General features: G+C 44.5%; 1 protein-coding gene across 3 annotated transcripts in view; it reads right to left on the reverse strand.

Annotated features, from left to right (window-relative positions):
* Positions 1-21,381, reverse strand: part of DMXL1 (Dmx like 1) — a 158,356-nt gene that overhangs the window by 92,234 nt on the left and 44,741 nt on the right. For all 3 annotated transcript variants that reach the window (XM_038769926.1, XM_038769925.1, XM_038769924.1), the window contains exons 6-13: positions 14,995-15,061; positions 13,827-14,008; positions 12,267-12,456; positions 10,031-10,199; positions 7,991-8,206; positions 5,409-5,659; positions 4,064-4,748; positions 12-133 (exon numbers count right to left, since the gene is read on the reverse strand). In XM_038769926.1, coding sequence (XP_038625854.1) covers positions 12-133; positions 4,064-4,748; positions 5,409-5,659; positions 7,991-8,206; positions 10,031-10,199; positions 12,267-12,456; positions 13,827-14,008; positions 14,995-15,061 — 1,882 coding nt within the window. The remainder of the gene's footprint in view (positions 1-11; positions 134-4,063; positions 4,749-5,408; positions 5,660-7,990; positions 8,207-10,030; positions 10,200-12,266; positions 12,457-13,826; positions 14,009-14,994; positions 15,062-21,381) is intronic.

Consider the following 21,381-nt stretch of genomic DNA (forward strand, 5'->3'; position numbering starts at 1 on the left):
GTTTCACTTACAGAAATTTCAGGGTTAGATAGTTCACATAAAAGTTTTTTGGCATCAGTAACAGCTTCATATAATCTCAGATATTGTCCATCACTCGCCACAAAGCAAGCACTAGGAGAGTTGCAGTACGCACCTATAAAAAACGTTTAGGAACATTTTAGATCACTTTAAACATAGAAATAAAATCCTTACAATTTTAATGTCAGCAAAATGTTTTCAAAAATTTTTTCAATACTTAGAAGTAAAATCAAAGAAAAATTGAAAGTAAAAATGTATCAATTTGGATTCCCTCACAAATAATATTAGATCAGGTTTTTAAAAAATTTGTTAGCAGCACTTTTCTTTCCTAAAAAAGTGTGATTGCATAAAATCCTTGGGATATTTCATTTGTCGTCCACGTAAAAGCCAATAATCACAATTCTATCATAGGACTGATTGAGCTAAATAATGCCAACCATAATAATAATGATGGCATTTATTAAGCGCTTACTATGTGCAAAGCACTGTTCTAAGCGCTGGGGATCAGGTGATCAGGTTGTCCCACGGGGGGCTCACAGTCTTCAACCCCATTTGACAGATGAGGGAACTGAGGCACAGAGAAGTGAAGTGACTTGCCCAAAGTCACACAGCTGACATTTGGCAGAGCTGGGATTTGAACCCATGACCTCTGACTCCAAAGCCCGGGCTCTTTCCACTGAGCCACAATGCTTCTCCTCATAAGGGGCCAAGGCCTGAGAGAAATCATGCTGGAAAAAAAAACAGTCCTATGGAAGTATGACCCTTTAACACTGAGAAGTGAATGAAACGTGATACTGAACAACCTATTTTTGAAAACTGAGAAGCAGCATGGCCTAATGGATAGAGCCTGGGAGTCAGAAAGACCTGGGTTTTAATCCCAGCTCTTCCACTTCATTCATTCATTTGTATTTATTGAGCGCTTACTGTGTGCAGAGCACTGTACTAAGCGCTTGGAAAGTACAATTCAGCAACAGAGAGAGACAATCCCTACCCAACAACGGGCTCACAGTCTAGAAGGGGGAGACAGACAACAAAACAGAACAAGTACACAGGCAGCAATACCATCAAAATAAACAGAATTACAGAGATATACACACCTGCTTTGTGACTTTGGGCAAGTCATTTAACTTCTCCATGCCTCAGTCACCTCATTGGTAACATGGGATTAAGATTGTGAGCCCCATGTGGGACATGGACTGTGTCCAACCTAAGTAACATGTATCTACCCCAGTGCTTAGTATAGTGCCTGGCACACAGCAAGTGCTTAATTCATTCATTACATCATATTTATTGAGCACTTACCGTGTGCAGAGCACCGTACTAAACGATTGGAGTACAGTGCTACAAAAGAGAGAGACAATCCCTGCCCAGACCGGGTACGTGCATGCACAAGCACACACACACACCACGCCCACCCACCCCTGCAAGGTTTAACAGGTTTTACATCTACATAAAAGTCCCTTCTACTACCCTGATTAATATCATGTCAACTGTTTTCAAGGGCCAAGCGAACGCCACTGGCAACTGAAGGAAGAACTAACTTTCAAGTGCAGTGTCTTCAATTACGCCTGCTGCTGTACATTTTAGGCCATGGAGGGCAAAGTCTTGATGGCTAATTTTTCATTTTAAAACCCCTGTTCAAAATCAAGCCTCTCCCACTATCACTAATTCACTCTCACCTAGGGGAGCTAGACCGCCATCTGCTGCTTCCCAGCTGCCAATCTGTTGGAGACCCCTATTAGCAACCATTGATTTTTTTTTTTCCTTTGTTTTCTATCTTTTTATCTCTCTGGAACACTCTCCTCAAAGTTATGTAAGTGAAAGCCGCATATTTTAGTAGAAGCAGTAGTATCTATCTCTGGGTGCAGAGCACTGAACTAAGCACTGAGAGAGAACCCACAGGTGGGAACTAGACATGGTCCCTGTCCTAGGGGAAGAGGCAAGGTGAGGGTTCAGCAAATGCAATGATAATAATACTAATTATGGTATTTGTTAAGTGCTTACTATGTGCCAAGCACCGTTCTTGAACACAGGGTAATCAGGTTGTCCCATGTGGGGCTCACAGTCTTCATCCCCATTTTACAGATGAGGGAACTGAGGCACAGAGAAGTTAAGTGACTTTCCTAAGGTCACACAGCAGACAAGTGGCAGAGCCGGGATTAGAACCCACGTCCTCTGCCTCCCAAGCCCATGCAAGATTGCACTCAAAGTCATTAAGGGTGGCAGAGCCCTTGGGTTACTAGCAAGAGGTGTTTACCTTCTCCATAAGTTACTAAAAGGGGATTGTGAAAGTTCTCCCTTGTTTGCTAAACTCAAAAATTATCGTAATAATAATAGTATCTGTTAAACACTTGCTATATGCCAGGCACTGTACTAATTGCTGGGGTGGATACAAGCAAATCGGGTTGGACACCATCCCTGCCCTACGTGGGACTCACCATCTCAGTCCCCATTTTCCAGATGAGGTAACTGAGGCCCAGGGAAGTCAAGTGACTTGCCCAAGGCCACACAGCAGACAAGTGGTGGACCTGGGATTAAAGTTTTGTAATTGAAAGCTATATATTTTAGTAGAAGCAACAGTATTTCTCGTGTGCTCTCAGGGTGCAGAGCACCAAGAGAACCTACAGGTGGGAATTAGACAGTCCCTGTCCTGGGAGTGGGCAGAGAGGCGAAGCGAGCGCTCAACAAATGCAAGACTGCACTTAAGTTGTGACAGAGCCCTTGGTTACTAACAAGAGGCGTTTATCTTCTCCATAAATTACTAAAAGGGGACTGTGAAAGCTCTTCCTTATCATTTGCTCGACTCAAAAATTATGGCCAAGTCTAAACCACTTAATTCCAGAGGTTCTTACCTGAGCTCTGGGAAGTCACCAAAGGGCATTTGGAATTCACCTCACTGCACTTACGCACAAATCTGTAATTTATGTATATTCATGTCTCTCTCCCCCTCTAGACTATAAGCTCCTTCATCATCAATCGTATTTATTGAGCACCTACTGTGTGCAGAGCACTGTACTAAGCGCTTGGGAAGTACAAGTTGGCAACATATAGAGACAGTCCCTACCCAACAGTGGGCTCACAGTCTAAAAGGGGGAGACAGAGAACAAAACCATACTAACAAAATAAAATAAATAGAATAGATATGTACAAGTAAAATAAATAAATAAATCGAGTAACAAATATGTACAAACATATATAAACAGGTGCTGTGGGGAAGGGAAGGAGGTAAGATGGGGGGGATGGAGAGGGGGACGAGGGGGAGAGGAAGGAAGGGGCTCAGTCTGGGAAGGCCTCCTGGAGGAGGTGAGCTCTCAGTAGGGCCTTGAAGGGAGGAAGAGAGCTAGCTTGGCGGATGGGCAGAGGGAGGGCATTCCAGGCCCGGGGGATGACGTGGGCCGGAGGTCGATGGCGGGACAGGCGAGAACGAGGTACGGTGAGGAGATTAGCGGCAGAGGAGCGGAGGGTACGGGAGCTCCTTGTAGGCAGGGAACGTGTCTACCGACTCTGTGGTATCGTACTCTCCCAAGCACTTAGTACAGTGCTCTACACAAAGTGAGTGCTCAATAAATGCCACTGACCGATTGATTACCAAACACCCTTGGAATGTAGAGAGGAGATTCACCACCCTCCGGTGGATTAGAACAGTGCTTGGCACTTATTAAGTGTTTAATAGATACCATCATCATCATTATTATTATTATTATTATTATTCAAACATGCTGGATCAGGATTATGCCAGATTCCAAGAAAGAATTACCAATCACTTCCCAGGTGGCAATGACTTATACTTTTGCACTTCCTGAATGCATCTCTTTTAAAAGCATACAGGGAAAATGCCACATAAGGAATAAAAAACTTAATAGAGGAAAAAAATCAGTTTTTCAGTGAAAAGGCGTCAGTTTGAAACTTTACATATTCATTTTGCTATTGAATCCCTTTCAGTTAGCACCATCTTGACTCATGCTGCATGCAATTATTTGCCGTTTTAAGCATCTGAATGTTTGAATACCTCAATGGGGAAAAAGAAAAAACTCAGAATGCTCACCTAAGCAGTAACTAGGTATAAGTGTAGGCAGCCATGCGACATTGGAAAAGGCTGAAACGTGAAGGGAATTAATCCGTGCCAGCTCAGAAACACCACCAGAAAAGGACAATGGCCCAACTGGATCGACTCTCCAAAGAATCAGCTCGCTATAAACCGCGTTGGGGTCCTGGAACGTTACGTCTCTGGTGCCTCGATTCTGGTGTCCCACAGTCGACTCCTCGGGATTCAAAGCATCATATGGTTGTTTAAGGTCGTCGACATCTGGCGTCCGTAAGGCGTTGTGGTGCGACGTCGTCAGCAGCAGCGGTAACACCGAGTGGCAAGCCAGGTCATTAAGATGGAAGCGGTGTCCGCAGTACCTGGACTTGTGGGAAATACTGAGCACTGTGGAAAATGCAGATTCCTCCGCAAAACTGACTAGCCACTGATTCAAAGACCCGTCTGCGTGCTTTGAGATCATCATGACGTTCGGAGTGAAGATGCTTAACTTTAAGCTGTTGGCCGATTTACTGTGACCGGAAGAGATGAGCATTGACATAGACCGCGTGAGACCAGAGGGCTTCTGTCTGCCCTGCTGAATCGCCAAATCCACATTCTTAGTACAGGCATACATCACTATGCTTCTGCAAAGGGAGTTTGCATCACCAGTGGGAAAGGCTACTGGAATTCTGGAGGCAAAGGACACCTAGATATAAGAAAGATGTTCTGCATAAGAATGAGCCAAGGACCTGTTACCAGATGGATGGCAATGATAATAATTACGGTATTTATTTGTTAAGTGCTTATTATGTACTAAGCGCTGGGGTGGATACAAGAAAACCGGGTTGGACATAGTCCCTGTCCCATGTGGGGCTCACGGTCTCAAGCCTCGTTTTACAGATGAGGGAACTGAGATCCAGAGAAGCCAAGTGACTTGCCCAAGGTCACACGGCAGACAAGTGGCAGAGCCAGGATTAGAACCCATGACCTTCTGACTCCCAGGCCCGTGCTCTATCCACTATGCCGTGATGTTTCTCAATAATTACGGTGCTTGTTAAGCGCTTTACAATGTGCCAAGCACTGTTCTAAGCATTGGGGTAGATTCAAGTTAATCAGGTTGGACACAGTCCCATACAGGGCTCAAGCTTAATCCCCATTTTCCAGATGAGGTACCTGAGGCCCAGAGAAGGGAAGCGACTTGCCAAAGGTCACACAGCAGACATGTGGCAGAACTGGGATCAGAACTCATGACCTTCTGACTCCCAGGTCCATCCTCTATCCACTAGGCCATGCTGCTTCTCAACTAACTGACCAATTGACTAGGCTACTGATAAATGGGCAGCTTGGCCCAAGAAAGCGTCAGTACCTGCACCTGACGAAACATGCCAGGCTGGTATTCATCCAGCCAATCCACGTGCCAAACCAGCAAAGAACCATCCACGGGATGAATACTGAAAAGCATGTCTGCGTTTTTACTCCATTCGGCCAGAAGCAATTCGATCTCTTGATCAATAATGGCAGAAGGCAGGGAAACACAGCCTGAACTTGGTATGGTTTGCTCACTACTCGACTCCTTCTCATGACTTGTTTTCAGATCATCAAGGTTGTCATCTGTTTCTAAGAGGGGAAAAAAAAAAGTGTGTACCAAATGGTAAGTGAATGCTGCTGAATGACTCGGATTCATGTAAAACTTCCAATTGTCTAAATATGTTCAAACGCTGAACTGGATGAACTCTGCTGCAACGAGGGAGTGGAACGCTTTTTAAAATAGCTATGCTATGCATGAGTCATAAAACAAGTTCATTAAAAATCATTTTAAAGCTAGATTTACATTGCATATATAATTGTAAATACATTTAATGAAACTCAAATGAAGTCCAAATGCTTTAATTCCTAAAGTTGGTACTCGCAGAAGTTCAGTTCTTCTACACCTCTAAATTTTGGTGACCACCCTTTAGTTTTAAATGTTTAACAAGGATAAAACAAAATAAACCAATAAAAAAATCTAAAAAACTGTGGAAGCATCAATTGCCGTTAATTAATTTAACACAGTCCTAACAAGACACCCCAATTGCATTCCTTAATTTTCAAATAATAATAATAATAATAATGGCATTTATTAAGCGCTTACTATGTGCAAAGCACTGTTCTAAGCGCTGGGGAGGTTACAAGGTGATTAGGTTGTCCCACGGGGGGCTTACAGTCTTAATCCCCATTTTACAGATGAGGTAACTGAGGCCTAAAGAAGTTAAGTGACTTGCCCAAAGTCACACAGTTGACAATTGGTGGATCTGGGATTTGAACCCATGACCTCTGACTCCAAAGCCGGGCTCTTTCCACTGAGCCATGCTGTTTCTCGCAGCGACCTTGAATTTCCTAATATTATATTTACTCACAATTGTCACCTCCACATAATTCTGCCCCTTCCTTCACCCCCTCCCCCAATTTTTGAAGAGGAAATGAGACACTGTGTATTGTTTACAATGACATCAGCCCCTTGTAGGTTTAGGCAAAGCAGATGGGTCAGAACGCATGAGAGCTACAGGGTCACACCAGGGAAGGTTCTTCTCTGAAACATACATTCAAGCCAGGGGAGAGAGAGGAAAAAAGGAGAAAATAAGGAGGGCGGGGGGAGGGGGGGTCCAAACCCTTAAGTTCCCCTCTGTCTACCAACTCTGTTGTACAGTTCTCTCCCAAGCACTTAGCACAGTGCTGTCTACAGCAAGCGCTTAAGAAATACCATTGACTGATACGAATTCAAATTTTCGTCTAATAGTCATGCTGACCACACGGGAAATGGGTAAGGAGAAAGGCTGATTATCTGCATATTTGTGGTAAAACATAGGAAGCAGAAGCAGCATAGCTTAGTGGATAGAGCACAGGCCTGGGAGCCAGAAGGTTACAGGTTCTAATCCTGCCTCTGCCACTTATCTGCAGCATGACCCTGGGCAAGTCACTTTGCTTCTCTGGGCCTCACTTACTTCATCTGTGAAATGGGGATTAAAACTGTGAGCCCCATGTGGGACAGGGGCTGTGTTCAACCTGATTTGCTTGTATGATGATGGTATTTGTTAAGCGCTTACTATGTGCTGAGCACCATTCTAAGAGCTGGGGTAGATACCAGGTAATCAGGTTGTCCAACATGGGGCTCACAGTCTAAAGCATCTAAACACCATTAAAAAAAAAAACACTTGGTGATGTGCAATACTTTGTAATTTTTCATTCATTCAATCATATTTGAGTGCTTACTGTGTGCAGAGCACTGTACTAAGTGCTTTGGAGGGTACAACAATAAACAGATAGCTTTCCTGCCCACCACGAGCTTACAGTTTAGAGGGGCAGACAGACAGACGTATATAAATATATTACAGATACCTACTTAAGTGCTGTGGGGCTGGGAAGGGGGATGAATAAAGAGAGCAAGTCAGGGTGACGCAGAAGGGAGTGGGGGAAGAGGAAAGGAGGGCATAGTCAGGGAAGGCCACTTGGAGGAGATGTGCCTTCAATAAGGCTTTGAAGCGGCGGGGTGGGGTGGGGGGAGAGTAATTATCCATTGGATTTGAGGAGGCAGAGAGTTCCAGGCCAGAAGCAGGACGTGGGTAAAGGGTTGTCAGCAAGGCAGATGAGATCGATATACAGTGAGAAGGTTGCTATTAGAGCAGCACTTCACTTCTCTGTGCCTCAGTTACCTCAACTGTAAAATGGGGATTATTACTGTGAGCCCCATTTGGGATTGGGACTGTGTCCAACTGGATTATTTTATATCTACCCAAGTATTTACGTGCAGTACCGGTCACATAGCAAGCATCTAAACACCATTAAAAAAAAAAAATCACTTGGCGAAGTACAATCGTTTGTAATTTTAAACTGTAAATCAAGATGTCTCTGCAATAAATAGACCCATTTAAAGCCAACTACTTCCAACTGTTTCTCTCTTTGAGCTGTTACCTTCATCAGATTTGCCATCTGCCATCTGATTAGAGTCTTCTGTACTGGCCTCAGGAGACTGTTGTTCAAAGCTCTTTTTCAGTTGCTGTAAAAACACTTCCATCGATAAAGTGAAATGCAATTCCTTATTGTTCAGCCAGTGCACTACAAAAGGCCCACTCTTTGCTTCATTTTCACTGAGACTCAAAGATGTGATAGAAGGGAGCAGAGGAATATCTGCAATCCAAACGCAAAAACAAACACACCACGTGATTTTTCAGATCAAGCATTTTTTCCCCCTAAATCAGCTGTTTGATCAAAGCTAAGTCATTGACAGACTTATTGACAGACAGCTTCCTGAATCCCCATTTTCTATTGATTAATCATCTTATTCAGTGGCTGACAGAAAAAAGTGAAATGCTTTTGAACCATTAAATAACATGTGGCTGTCCTTTTTGTTCGGTTATCTGCTTTGATTTCCCTAATGCTACTGGACCTCGAGTCTTCCTTAAACCAAAGAAATGTGAAAATAACAATCTCTGCCTACTTTGGAATGGGACTGTTAAATTCATTCTTGTTTAGTATCAAAATATGTACTGGATTTCTCTTATGAACACCTGGCTTTGAGCCTACTGACTGACTGATGCAGTACCCACCCCTGGGAGTCAGAAGGTCATGGGTTCTAATCACAGCTTTGTCACTTGTCTGCCATGTGACCTTGGGCAAGTAACTTCACTTCTCTGGACCTCAGTTACCTCGCCCCACTGGGGACAGGGACTGTGTCCAACCCGATCTGCTTGTATCCACCCCAGCACTTAGTACAGCACCTGGCACAGGGTAAGCACTTAATACCGTAATTATTATTATTCTAAGCAGGTGAGTGGCTTTAGGGGCCAATGCTTCCCACAAGCTTGTCCGCTCTTCGGGGGCAGGGAGCATGCCTACCAACTCTACTGTCCTCTCTCAAGTGTCAGTACAGAGCTCTGCACATAGAAGGTGTTCAATAAATACCACTGATAGATATTTAAGGGCAAAGCTGTATTTGTGCATTTACCTTTGCACCTAATTATGTGCTTCACATGATAAGAGCAGATGTTTCTTCAGTGCTACAGATGGAGCTGCCTCTTTACTAAGCACTAGATCCCGTTTATTCTCAACATCAGATATGACACAGCCAATAAAAACAAAGAATAGAGATAAAGAAAAAAATAAAACCGAAAGTTTTCAAATGAAAGCCACTTAAAAAAACTAACCTCCTTAAAAATGAGCATCATCTATAACCTCCAATCTCTAAATGTGTTTCAGCCCCACTAAATCAATGCATGTGTCATCAACTTTGGAGAAACAGAGCTCAAGAGCTTCAGGGAATCTCTAGTCAGCCACTGAATCCTAAAAATCCCCACCTCTGCTCTAAAAGGGTCTAGTGGACAGTGCATGAGCTTGGGAGTCAGAGGATCTGGGTTCTAATCTTGACTCTGCCACTTACTGTTGTATGATCTTGAGCAAGTTGTTTAACTTCTGAGCCTCAGTTCCCTCATCTGCAAAATGGGGATTAAACACCTGTGTTCTCTCAGACTGAGAGTCCCATGTGAGACCTATTATTTTGTATCTACCCCAGGGTTTAGTACCACACTCTAGACTGTAAACTTGTTGTATTGCAAGCAATGTGTCTGTTTACTTTATATTGTACTCTCCCAAGCGCTTAGTACAGTGCTCTACATACAGTAAGCGCTCAATAAATACAATTGAATAAAGTACTGAACAAAGACCAAAATTATCATCATACGATAAATGGAGCAGACCTGATTCGTTTTCGGTTCTCTTTTGCAAGTGAGTGATTTCAACTGGTTTACGCTCCTTTCTGTATGAAATTCCATTAAGCTGGGAATCCATTACAAAGCAGAAATAAATGGGTGCAGTGAGGTTCAGTCCCCAATTTTTATCTGGGAGCCAACTGAAGGTATATTAAGTTCTTGTCATGAAAAGGCAGGGTCATTCTTGTCAAATTCAACTGGACACTGTACATTAATGCCATATCTCCACGTCCCACAAGGTCATTACCTGTGGCTGGGTTTATGCTGGCAGCAATATGAAAGTGACAGAGTGCATTGGCATGCAAAGGAGTATTCCGATGGACTTGATGGGGATCCTGCTGATGAGGCAAGTATCCCGTATGGGCTGTCAGGGCAAGTGATCTCCTCCTTCCTCGGCGAAAATGCCTCAGGTTTACCTGCGTCAATCACATAAAAGCAATAGTCCTTCAAGCTCATTGTCTTAGGAGCCCTCTACTTTTACATCCTTTTCCTAAACTTATACGCCACATCCCTTCTCCATCTCCTACCTCTGACCCTTTCCCGAATCTCCTTCTCCCCCTTGGGATCAGATCGGCCACAGTTCTCCCCACCTTCTAAAGCCCCTGGCTGAGATCTCATCTCCCCTCCTGGAGGCCTCCCACATAATGATAATAATAATAATGATTGCGGAATTTCTTAAACACTTTTAAATGCCAGGCACCATACTAAGCACTGGGGTGGATACGAGCAAATAGTGTTGAACACAGTCCCTGTCTCACGTGGAGCTCAAAGTCTCAATCCCCATTTTACAGATGAGGGAACTGCGGCCTAGAGAAGTAAAGTGACTTGTCCAAGGTCACACAGTAGACAAGTGGTGGAGCTGGGATTAGAACCCAGGTCCTTCTGACTCCCAGGCCCATGCTCTAGCCACTGCACCAGGCTGCTTCTCAAGACCCAACTGCCACCGCAGCCCTTCCTCACCGCTTAATCACTTATACTACCACAGCCCCAGAGCACTTACATACATCTTTTATTTACTCTATTACTGCTCCAACCAGCAATTTTTTGTGTCTGTCTCCCTTATTCAGAGACTACTCAAATGTAGTCTTTGAGGATAGGGATCAGGCCTTCAAACTGTTTTGTACTTTCTCAATCACTGAGAAGCAGCATGGCCTAGTGGACAGAGCACAGGCCTGGGAGTCAAAAGGATCTGGGTTCTAATCTAGGCTCTGCCACTTGTCTGCTGTGTGACCTTAGGCAAGACACTTCACTTCTCTGGGTCTCATCTGTTAAATGAGGATTAAGACTGTGAGCCCCATGTGGGACACGGATTATGTCCAATTTGATTAGCTTGTATCTACCCCAGCGCTTAGTACTGTACCTAACACATAGTAAGCACATAAATTCCATTAGAAAAAAATGCACTTGAGTGCTTACTACGGGCAGAGCGTTGTACTAAGCGCTCAGGAGAGTACAGTGCAATAGAGTTGGCAGACACGTTCTCTGCCCACAATGAGTTTACAGTCTAGAACTAAATTCTTAAATGCTTAGTAATGGTGCTCTGCACACAGAGGGTAATCAATAAAGGTTACTGACTGATGAAGAGGAAGAAGAAGAATTGACTACATTAAAAAGTTTTCTGAAATATTTCATATTTAATAAAGGTGTGATTCCTTATTGATGACTGCCTGATCCTTCCTGTCTAATATGTTATTAGTGTTGTGGTTTTTTATGAAATACGGGTCAACTTTGAAAATTAGTAACTTGTAGCAAGTAAGAATTATTTAGTCAAGAAAGCATATATTTTTCCATTGGGAAAGGTTAAGTTTCTTGAAGGAATTTTAATATACAGAAAAAAATAAAATTTACACTGGGAGAGATTGAGACAAAATCTGCCATGGTTTTTAAAAGGCAGCAAGTGCAAATCAAGGAACAGAACCGGATTCACTATCGATCAATCTATCGTATTTATTGAGTGCTTCCTGCATGCAGTGCACTGTACTAAGCACCCGGGAGAGTACAATATAATAGAGTTGGTAGTCATGTTTCCTGCCCACAACGAGCCTGCTAATAACAATATTGTTCTTGTTCTAATAACCACATCACACATTCTCCCAAGCTTCAGGGAAGAAGGAAAACCACAGAGGATGGAAAATACTCCTCAATCCCTGGCCAGCAAATTTGTCCATTTCAGGCCTTTAGCCATTTCATTAGAGTTCATAAAGATAACCATGTTTAACTGGTCTTGTATTTCCATTAATGTTCTGCAGCTTGAATGAAAAATAAATATTAACTTTGGTAATTATTTGATTGATCATTACTGCAAATTAATACACTATATTATCCAACCAACTCTAAACAAGGGCCTTAATTTCAAACATTTTTCTGAACAAAAACGGATTTTTCCCAGTATTATTCATGTGACTTGGGGGTAACATTCCTTTTATGTGAATAAATCCATCAAATGCTCACAGAACATGTTCTTAAAGCCACACAGCACTCACTTCTAAAGCACTTTGAACCCTTTCCTTGCTGGAGGCATTTCTCTTGAAGTTATTTGTCAAATTGGCAGGTTCCGTCAAATGGCTGCAGTCTCCTCCAAACAGCAGACTATCATTTGGTAGGAAAGTTTCTGCCCACAAACGACACACGTTATCCTTGCAGCAGGTCAGCAAAACATTACAAACAGAAGCCCTGGAGCGGGAACAATGTTGAGAAACACAAAAATAACCATGCAGAAAAATCATCTGGAAAGATTCAAACGGTCCATCGACCCACACTAAAGTTTTGTTACAGTCTCTCTGGAAGAAAATCCTCTGATACATATACAACCTTTGAAAAAGGAACAGCCAACAGAATGGCAGCCCATTTTTCCTCCCTCAGTGACCCATCTGCCTCAGTCTTCATGGCCTAGTGACTTCCCTTGATCATCGGATTCACTTTTTCATCTAAAGCAACAGGGTCCTTTCAGATTTGAGACCTTACAGCCACTTGGCGTACTAATACCCTATATTTTTACTTATTGTGGCTACTATTTGGCTTCTGAAATTTTTGGCTACTCACAAGCATTTTTTTTTAACAGTAATAAGACACTTTTTCCAGATGCTCAAAACATGCAGTGTGTCTGTTCTCAAATGAAAAATGGCATTTCATCATAAAAAATGCAGAATACGAGTTTAAGAGATCTACGGTTATACTGTGGTGTGATAAGGTAAAATTTCACATGCTGGGGAAAATATTTTGTTTCACAAGTTACTGAGTATTATGGGTAAATATTAAGTAAAATCAGGGGAAAGATGGCAGGTGAACATGACCCATGATTACTTTAGGAAAAAAAATCTGTGTTATGGAAAGAGAAAAGAGACATGGTTATGAGTTAGGGAAGGAAGAACACAAATCAATCTGGTGAGACTTGAATCATTTCAGGATATATCTTGATCTTTTGCATATATTAAGTAAAATGGATAAACTGAGCATACATTTGGTAGTCAGAGGACCTGGGTTCTAATCCCATCTCTCCCACTTGACTGCTGTGTGACCTTGGGCAAGTCACTTCACTGGGCCTCAGTTCCCTCATCTATAAAATGGGGACTAAGACTGAGAGGCCCATGTAGGGCATGGACTGTGTCCAACCAGATTAACATGTAACTACCCCAGTGCTTAGTACAGTGTCTGGCACACAGTAAGGACTTAAATCCCACTAAGTGAAATTTTTTTTAAAAAAAGCAGAATTTTGAACAAATTGGAACTCGATAGGAAACAGAAGTTATATAGATGCAGTTTAACCACGTAATTTAAAAATAGCGTTCCTGTACTGAGTACTGATAAACAAAGATTAACTTGTATGAACAAAGGTAGGCCTAAAATAAAAAGTACAACACGTGACATAGAAGAAGATTAAAGAAGCCCCAGCAGATACCACAACCGCAACTTAAGAGAAGTAGCGAAAGACAACGAAGCAAGGAAATAACCTGAACTCAAAAAAAGTTCCAGTAGTATATTCCATAGCACAATCCTCATCCAAGAAGCCCCACAGATTCATCACAATCAATCAATTCACTGACCTAGGCATGTATTTACTGGTCTTTCGCCAAGCAAATCCATTTACTGCACGAGGATGGGCCAGGTAGATAAATGAAAAGTCAACTTCTCCTTGGGTCTGCTTTTCGGGAGTTAGGGTATCATGAGAGGTAACTGACGACCGCCAGCTATTAGTGTTATACCAAACCTTCAAAAGGCAGTCGTCCTAAAGACGAAACAGAAAAGAACACAAGAAAAAAAGCAAAGCCCGCAATGAAAAAACCATCTGCTCTGATCAAAATCCAATGAAACATTGACAAATAGAAATGGCTTAAAATGAGATTCTAGTTTCTATATATGTAATATGCATTTTTGTAACCTTAGGTATCTTTTCATATACTTCCAGTTGCATTTTGTTTCAGAAAAAGTTTAAAAAAAATATCCCAAAATGATTATCAGTACTATGGGTAGACAGAGTAGAGAAAATGAATAAAAGGTTCTTCCTCCCCCCACCCCTACCATTTGCTACTGTTGAATTGATGAAACAGAACCATTAGCACGGCTCAACTGCAGATTATGAAAAAGAGAAATATATTTTCAGTGGGTTAAATTGTTTAAACTATAGGAGAGTATTTGAATTGCTGTAGACAACTTGAAAATGGGTTAAAATGCACCAGATTTCAGGGCTGCTTTCTTCTTTATGAACTTGGGTTGTTTAAACATTAGACTCCCGATTCTTTCATTCCATGATCTACCAAAATCTCAGAATCACGAGGCTATTTTTAGAACTCTCTAGCACAGGCGACTATTGCTATATTGCTACAAAGGTTATGTTCAATTTTATTATTTCACTTTTTAAAGCCTAATTTTTAAATTGAAAAAACCTAGTCAGATCAAAAAAGGCAACCCTTCATACAAGAACATACCATGAGTGACACGGAACTCTTAATCATAGAAAAAATAATCCATCTGAGAAACTTTAACCTAAGTGCATGAACACAAACACGTACAAAATTTCCTTCTGAAATTCTAAGTTTGAGGGTTTCCCTTTGGACTTTAGCTTTCCCAAACATGAGGATTAGCAAACATGATCAATGACAGTAATCCAAAAAATGAAAAAAAAGTTCCATTTTCAATGAAATAAAACAAAGAATGAAGGCAAAGATTACATTACTTCTTAGACAACCTACCAACGATAGTTTCCCTATTTACCTTTCCTGCCGTTGCAAAAAATTCTCCATCTGGTGAAAATTTCATTAAGTGAACTTGGGAAGCAGTTCTGAAAAACAATATTGTACAAGGAATCAAAAACAGATTCATCATTTAATCATAAAAAGTAACCAATATTTCAAAACTGTTTTGATACTTTGAGCAGTTTCTTACAAATTCTGGTGGAAACCTTTATTCTTAAAAAAACCAACAGATACTATACAGGCATTTTATAGTTTTACGTTTACTTGTAAATGAAAATAACATCTAATAACTAATCTGCCCCTTGTAAGCAGTTATATTTTTCAAAAACCACACACTTTCAAACTATCTGAAACCCACGAAGGCCTAATATAGAAATTCCCTAATCCCAGATGGACCTTCAAATTCAAAAACAAAGAATTGCCCTTATGGAAAAACGATGCCAACTTGGCTATACGTCTTCTTCCAAGTGCTTAATACAGTGCTCTGCACATGGTGAACACTCAATAAATACGACTGATTGGTCGAAAATGTCAATGGACTCCTGAACTCCAGAGGAGAGATGCTAAAATTTGAGAGGGGAAGCTGGTGACGGGCTAAACGATATCAGGTAATGAAGGAAAATCATTCCTGCTCAGTCGATCAATCATATTTATGGAGCGCTTATGGTGCACAGAGCACTGTGCTAAGTGCTTGGGAGAGTACCATACAGCAGAATTGGGAGATGTTCTCTACCCACAATGAGCTCACAGGTTAATCCAGTTGATCAGTGGATCAGATTTCAAGAGTGTATGAGATTAAGGAGAATTAGAGGGAACATTCAGGCAGTGGCCCTATTAGTCATGGTATTTACTGAGCGCCTACGGAGTGCGATGTACTGTGCTGAGGAGATATTTATGGTCTTTATATCTGACCTGGTAGTTCTACTTGTGACAAATAGAGCTCTCACTGATCTGCCTCACCTAGGCTTCATTTTTGAATGCCCGCTGCCATACTTCACAATGATCTAGAGTAAGTTCCACCCGCCAGACTGTTTATGTGACGTATTGCCACCCGATTTTGTGCCCGCGTCAGTGAGGTGATGACTTCAGAAATCTAAGAAGGCCTTGAAGAGATATACAGGGCGTTTATGTGGGAACTTTGTCTCCCTATGTTAACTTCCTCTGTGAGCTGGCTGCCCACCCTGTTGGGTAAAGACCCCCGGGGATGGAAGAGTCCTGAAGTATTTTCCAGACACAAGGGGCTAGGTGGACTCCCATCACAGTAAAGAATCGACCCCCAGGCTGCCTCAGGCCATGGAGCCCTTAAAGGCTAACGGACGTTCCCATATTTGGAACCTCATGGGCAGTATGGCATCAATCATGGCAGTCGTAGAAAGGTTGCTGCTTGGGTCTTCCCAGGTGAAGGGTTTCAGAGTCCGGATGTCCTTAGCTCTATTCACGGGGAACAAGAGCTTTAGTTGGTGTGATGAAGCTGTGCTCTGATGAAGGTCAGTGACCGGTTTGGTGTGAGCTGGCATTTGGAAAGATGAAGTCTAAAGCCCAGCCACTCGAGTCATGTTACTGATAATAACTGTGGCATTTGTTAAGCACATAACGTGCAAGGCATTGCATTATGCACTGCGATAGAGGCCAACTGGATCAGACGGTCTCTGTCTCACGGGCCACAATCAGGTCAAAGTCCTTTCGGGACTGACTCTTGATGACCCCAGTCCATCCAGGTATGGGAATATCCAGATTCTCCTTTCCTTCAGCCATGCCTCCACAGCAATCAAGTATTTGGTGATTGCCAAGGCGCCAAAGTTGGTTCTAACAGTAGACCTCTGAGTCAGAAGGGCGGCGTCCCGTCTTGGAATCCGAGATGTTGGCTATGGATCAGGATGGGGATATCTCTTTAGTTGTTATCTTTTTCAGTCCTCTAGACTGTAAGCTTGTTGTGGGCAGGGAATGTGTCTACCAGGGTTGTTGTGTTGTGCTCTCCCAAGCACTTAGCCCAGTGCTCTGCATATGGTAAGTGGTCAGTAAGTACGACTTATTATTTGTATCCTATCAATTGAATCTATGCTCTTGAGCCTACTGTATATTGGGCAAATGTACTTTCTGTTGTCTTCCCTCAAACTGAAAGCAACTCTGTTGTGGTTCTCCCAAATGCTGAATACAGTACTCTGCATACAGGAGGTGCTCAATAAATGCCATTGCCGATGACAATCGTGAAAATGATGAGATGGATTCTCAAGGGCCAGGGCACAGAACCCATCTCTCATTGCAAGAAGTGGAAGATGTTCCACAGGGAGACCAACTTTCCTTATTCAACTACAAAAATTTAACTTCCTGATGACCAGGAAGGGCCTCACGTCTTCAGATCTGGAAGGGCAGGGAGAGGCGGGGGAAGGAGGTCAAGAAAGAAGCAGGACTAGAAGTCCTTGCCCCCTTGCATTTCTGGCAATGGGGACTATGGCATTTTTCTCTAGCCAGACCTTCACATCTCTCAGATTTATTCTGATGACCCTGTAGAGGTGGGGGTTCTCCAGTGGTTCTGAGGTGACTTTCCACAGATAATCATTTGTAATGAGGTCGGTGATCCTTCTGTTGGTTACGAGGAACCATCTGTTCATGAATCTCCGTTGTCTTTCCCCTACTGGTGCATTTTCAAGGCAGGATCTGCGTGCGCAATCAGTGGATGCCAAATATCTTTTCTTCCTATGCCGGTCCAGGCTGATGGGTTTTTTTTCCTGTTTCTGGAGTAGTGGAATTTGTATGGTTTTTCCTCACTGGGTGCCTTTCACCATGATTCTGGTCACAAAAATCCCTGTTCCCTGCAACAGATGATTTCACAGTTCCTGCGATCAGACTATTCGTGTGATCAGACTACTCCTGGTGTCGGTGGTTGCCTGGGGGGTCGTGGACTCTGAAGTCCTTTAGGCTTTCTTCCCGATTGGATCGTTCCGAAGGACGGATTGCACGCCTTGGCGGAATACATGCTGTTCACTTCACTGAACCATCTGGCCTGATGCCGGAATGTCTTCAGAAGTTAACAGGCACTACCAAACATTCTGACCTCACGAGATGGCCATTACATCATGGAGACTTTTTAGGCCCTGACACCAGAGAACCTTTGGGTCTAATCCACCCCTAACAATCAATCCCACTCCCAGGAGAGAGTCCTTGGGTAGTCCACTCGATTTGGCCCACAGCCCTCATGGGATCGGGTGATTCAGACGAGGCAGCTTGTTACTTTGGCCGCTCTGCACACACCACGGTAGACCCGGACAGAGGACTACTCTAGCACTTTGGCCACGGTGTCCGGTGCTGCATTCGGAGACACAGAGTGGGGTTTTCCCTCATTCTCCACCACAACTCCGACAACACAATCTGCTTCTGGGGCCTTCAAGAATTTTTACGGATCCCTCCGTATTGGGAGCAGCTTCTCCCGGGTGTATGAGAGGGGATTAAGAGGGTTTCCAGAAAGTTTCCATGTGGGATCCCTTCATCTTGGGGCTGATGCCATTATCTTGGGGTGAAGCCACCAGCTTGGAATTGTTGGAGTGGAAGGATGGGTCTCACTCCTGTCCCAGGGGCCCATAGCATACGGCCGGCCTTTTGAGGCCACACTCTTCCTCCACCTTTTTAAGACTAGACATCAAGAGTTGGTTTCTCATCTGCCCGAGAGGCCTGCGGGTAGGTGTTCTCATGCCCCTTCAATTCACCGCTGGCCAGGGAGGTGGAGAGGGGTGAGCCTTCGGAGGGCGAATCTCCGGCGGACGGAGTCTGTGCCCGGCCTCTCTTGCCGGTGAGGAATCCGAAGCCAAGGAGGTCTCCTGGGACGCGGCACAGGTCCCGCCTTATGCAAAGCAGCCGAGCGGGCTGGAGCTGTTGGAGGTGGGATGGTGGGGGTCTCGCTGCAGTTGGACCGGGGGTCGTGCCGAGGTGTCCGCCGGCATGGATGCCTCCGTTGGCTCGGAAGAGGCGGAGGTTGTGGGTGCACCCGGGGGGACCGGGGTGGGGCCAGCTGGTGCTGTGGTCGGCGCAGAGCGGCTTACCTCGTCCGGGGTTCCCACGGGAGGCGGGGGCGCGTCCGGCTCCGGCAGAGCGGCGCCATCCATGCAGCATTTCTACCGCTCCGTCTGGTCCCTTGGAAAGCCTTGATCCGCATGAGAGGTGCTTTCGGGCTGCGGGCTTAGCGGTCCAAGCCATGGCACCTACAAGCAGGAGAAGGGAAGCCGCCAGAAGAGTGAGAAGCTGACGGGTGGCGCCTAGGCAGGGCAGGCAGACTTCGAGTCGATAGGAAGGGGGGAAAGCCCCGGAAGGAGAGAGAATGGGGAGAGACCGGGGGGTGGGGAGGGAAAGAGAGGAGACCCTCCCCTCAAGTGATCCTCTCCCCTTGCTCTGTCCATCGGTCCCCCAGAAGGGAGCTTCCCCCATCTCCAACACGGCCCCCAAGACCTCCCCTCCCAGCCCTGCCTTGGCGAGAGACAATGAGACAGCTTTCTGTCAGCCGAGAAAAATAGTCTGCTTGAAAGCTTCAACTCCAGCCCTCCCGGAAAAGGGAGAAGGCGAGGGTAGGAAAAGAGGAAAGAAGTGGAGTGATTGGCGAGTCGTGTGCACATCCCTCTGCCAATCACCACCTGGGAAGAGGGCACAAGATGACCAGCCACCAATCTAGCTGAAGGTTTCTTCAAACTCGAAGCTGGGAAGGCTTCTCTGCCACCCAAACCTGGCACGAGGTGGCAGGTAGGAGGCTCCCGATGTGGCAAGACAGGAAATGAAGGGAGCAGCACAGCTGTGGTGGAGCAGTGAGGAGGGAGTGCAGATCTGGGAGGGGTGGGGGGAAAAGGAGAGAGAGAGAGAGAGAGAGAGGGAGGAGGGGGAAGGGGGAGAGAGGGGGAGAGAGGGGGGAGAGAGGGGGGGAAGGGGGGAGAGACACACACACACACACACACACACACACACACACACACACACACACACACAGGGAAGGAGACTGCACAGCTGGCCACAGGGTGGGGGGGAAAGAGGGGTGAGGAGACTAGCCTCCCCTGGGGTAGGAAGAAGTGAATAAACCAGCAGGTGGCCTGCATCGCCCCAGGAGGGAAATGGGCCAATCCCACATTGGAAACCTCTTTCTCTCCAAGCTGCCGGGCTCTCTGCTGGGCGAGGGGATCCAGGCTGGGCTTAGGGTCCCTGAAGGATCCCGGCTACCTTCTCCTGGTGGATGAGAGGGAGAACGGGGAGGGTCTTCCAAGGACCACGTGGGGAGGCTGGTGGACTCCTAGGCAGTGGGGGCTGTTGGATAGCCTGCAGGCTATTTGTTCAGGGGAAGTGGGCAGGGGGAGAATTATGCCTTTCTCCCCCTCCGCCTTGGCTCAGGTTGAAGGCAAGGACTTACCTTGCAGCAAGAGGGTCTTCTGAAGGACACTGAAGGAGCTTTCCTTTAGTGGCAAATGCAAAACCTGGAGAGGGAGACACTACTCTGCTCAAGTACCGTGGCACACGCTCCTGGAGGTCCTTGTCCTTTCGTCCCAGCGATCACTGTTACTTCCTTTCCGACATCCCCTCTAGACTCTACTCTCATGGTGGGCAGGAAATGTCTCTACCAGCTCTCCCAAGAGCTTAGTACACTGCTCTGCACACAGTTAGCACTCAATAAATACCGCAGACTGATCTCCTCAACACTGCCTTAAATATCGCTTTATACAATCCTCGAATCTGCATAGTCTACATGCTTGGATCGGTGACCTGTGTGCATTTGATATTCATCCCAACCACACAGCACTTATGTACATATCTTTAAATTACATATTATTTATATAGATTTACATCTGTCTCCCCCTCTAGACTGTAAGAGCATTATTCATTCAATCACATTTATTGAGCGCTTACTATGTGCAGAGCACTACACTGAGCGCTTAGGAGAGTATGACAATAAACAGACATATTCTCTGCCCACAAAGAATGAAGGGAACGTGTCTGGTAATTCTGTTGTACTGTACTCTCTCAAGCGCTTAGTACAGTGCTCTGCATATAGTAAGCATTCAAAAACCAATGATTGATACGGAAGAAATTTTTTAAAAATAATAATAATAATGATCTGGCCCAGCCCTATGATTCAACAAAACTAAACAGCTAAACCATCTAGCACAAGTGGCTGTCTATTCTTTCCTTAGATCCCAAAGATGGAGACTACAGTCCCCTCCAGACCGTAAGCTCATTGTGGGCAGGGAACGGATCTACCAAGTCTTATACGGTACTCTCCTAAGTACTCAGTACAGTGCTCTGCAGAGAGTAAGAGCTTAATAAATACCACTGACTGATTGATACAGAATCTTCCTCAGCTGCTCAACTGAAATCTCTCCTGCTGTATTTGAAGTCTATTTCCTATTGTTCATTGGGTAAGAGTGAATGAGGAAAC

Source organism: Tachyglossus aculeatus, chromosome X4, assembly GCF_015852505.1.
Source record: "Tachyglossus aculeatus isolate mTacAcu1 chromosome X4, mTacAcu1.pri, whole genome shotgun sequence".
NCBI lineage: Eukaryota > Metazoa > Chordata > Mammalia > Monotremata > Tachyglossidae > Tachyglossus > Tachyglossus aculeatus.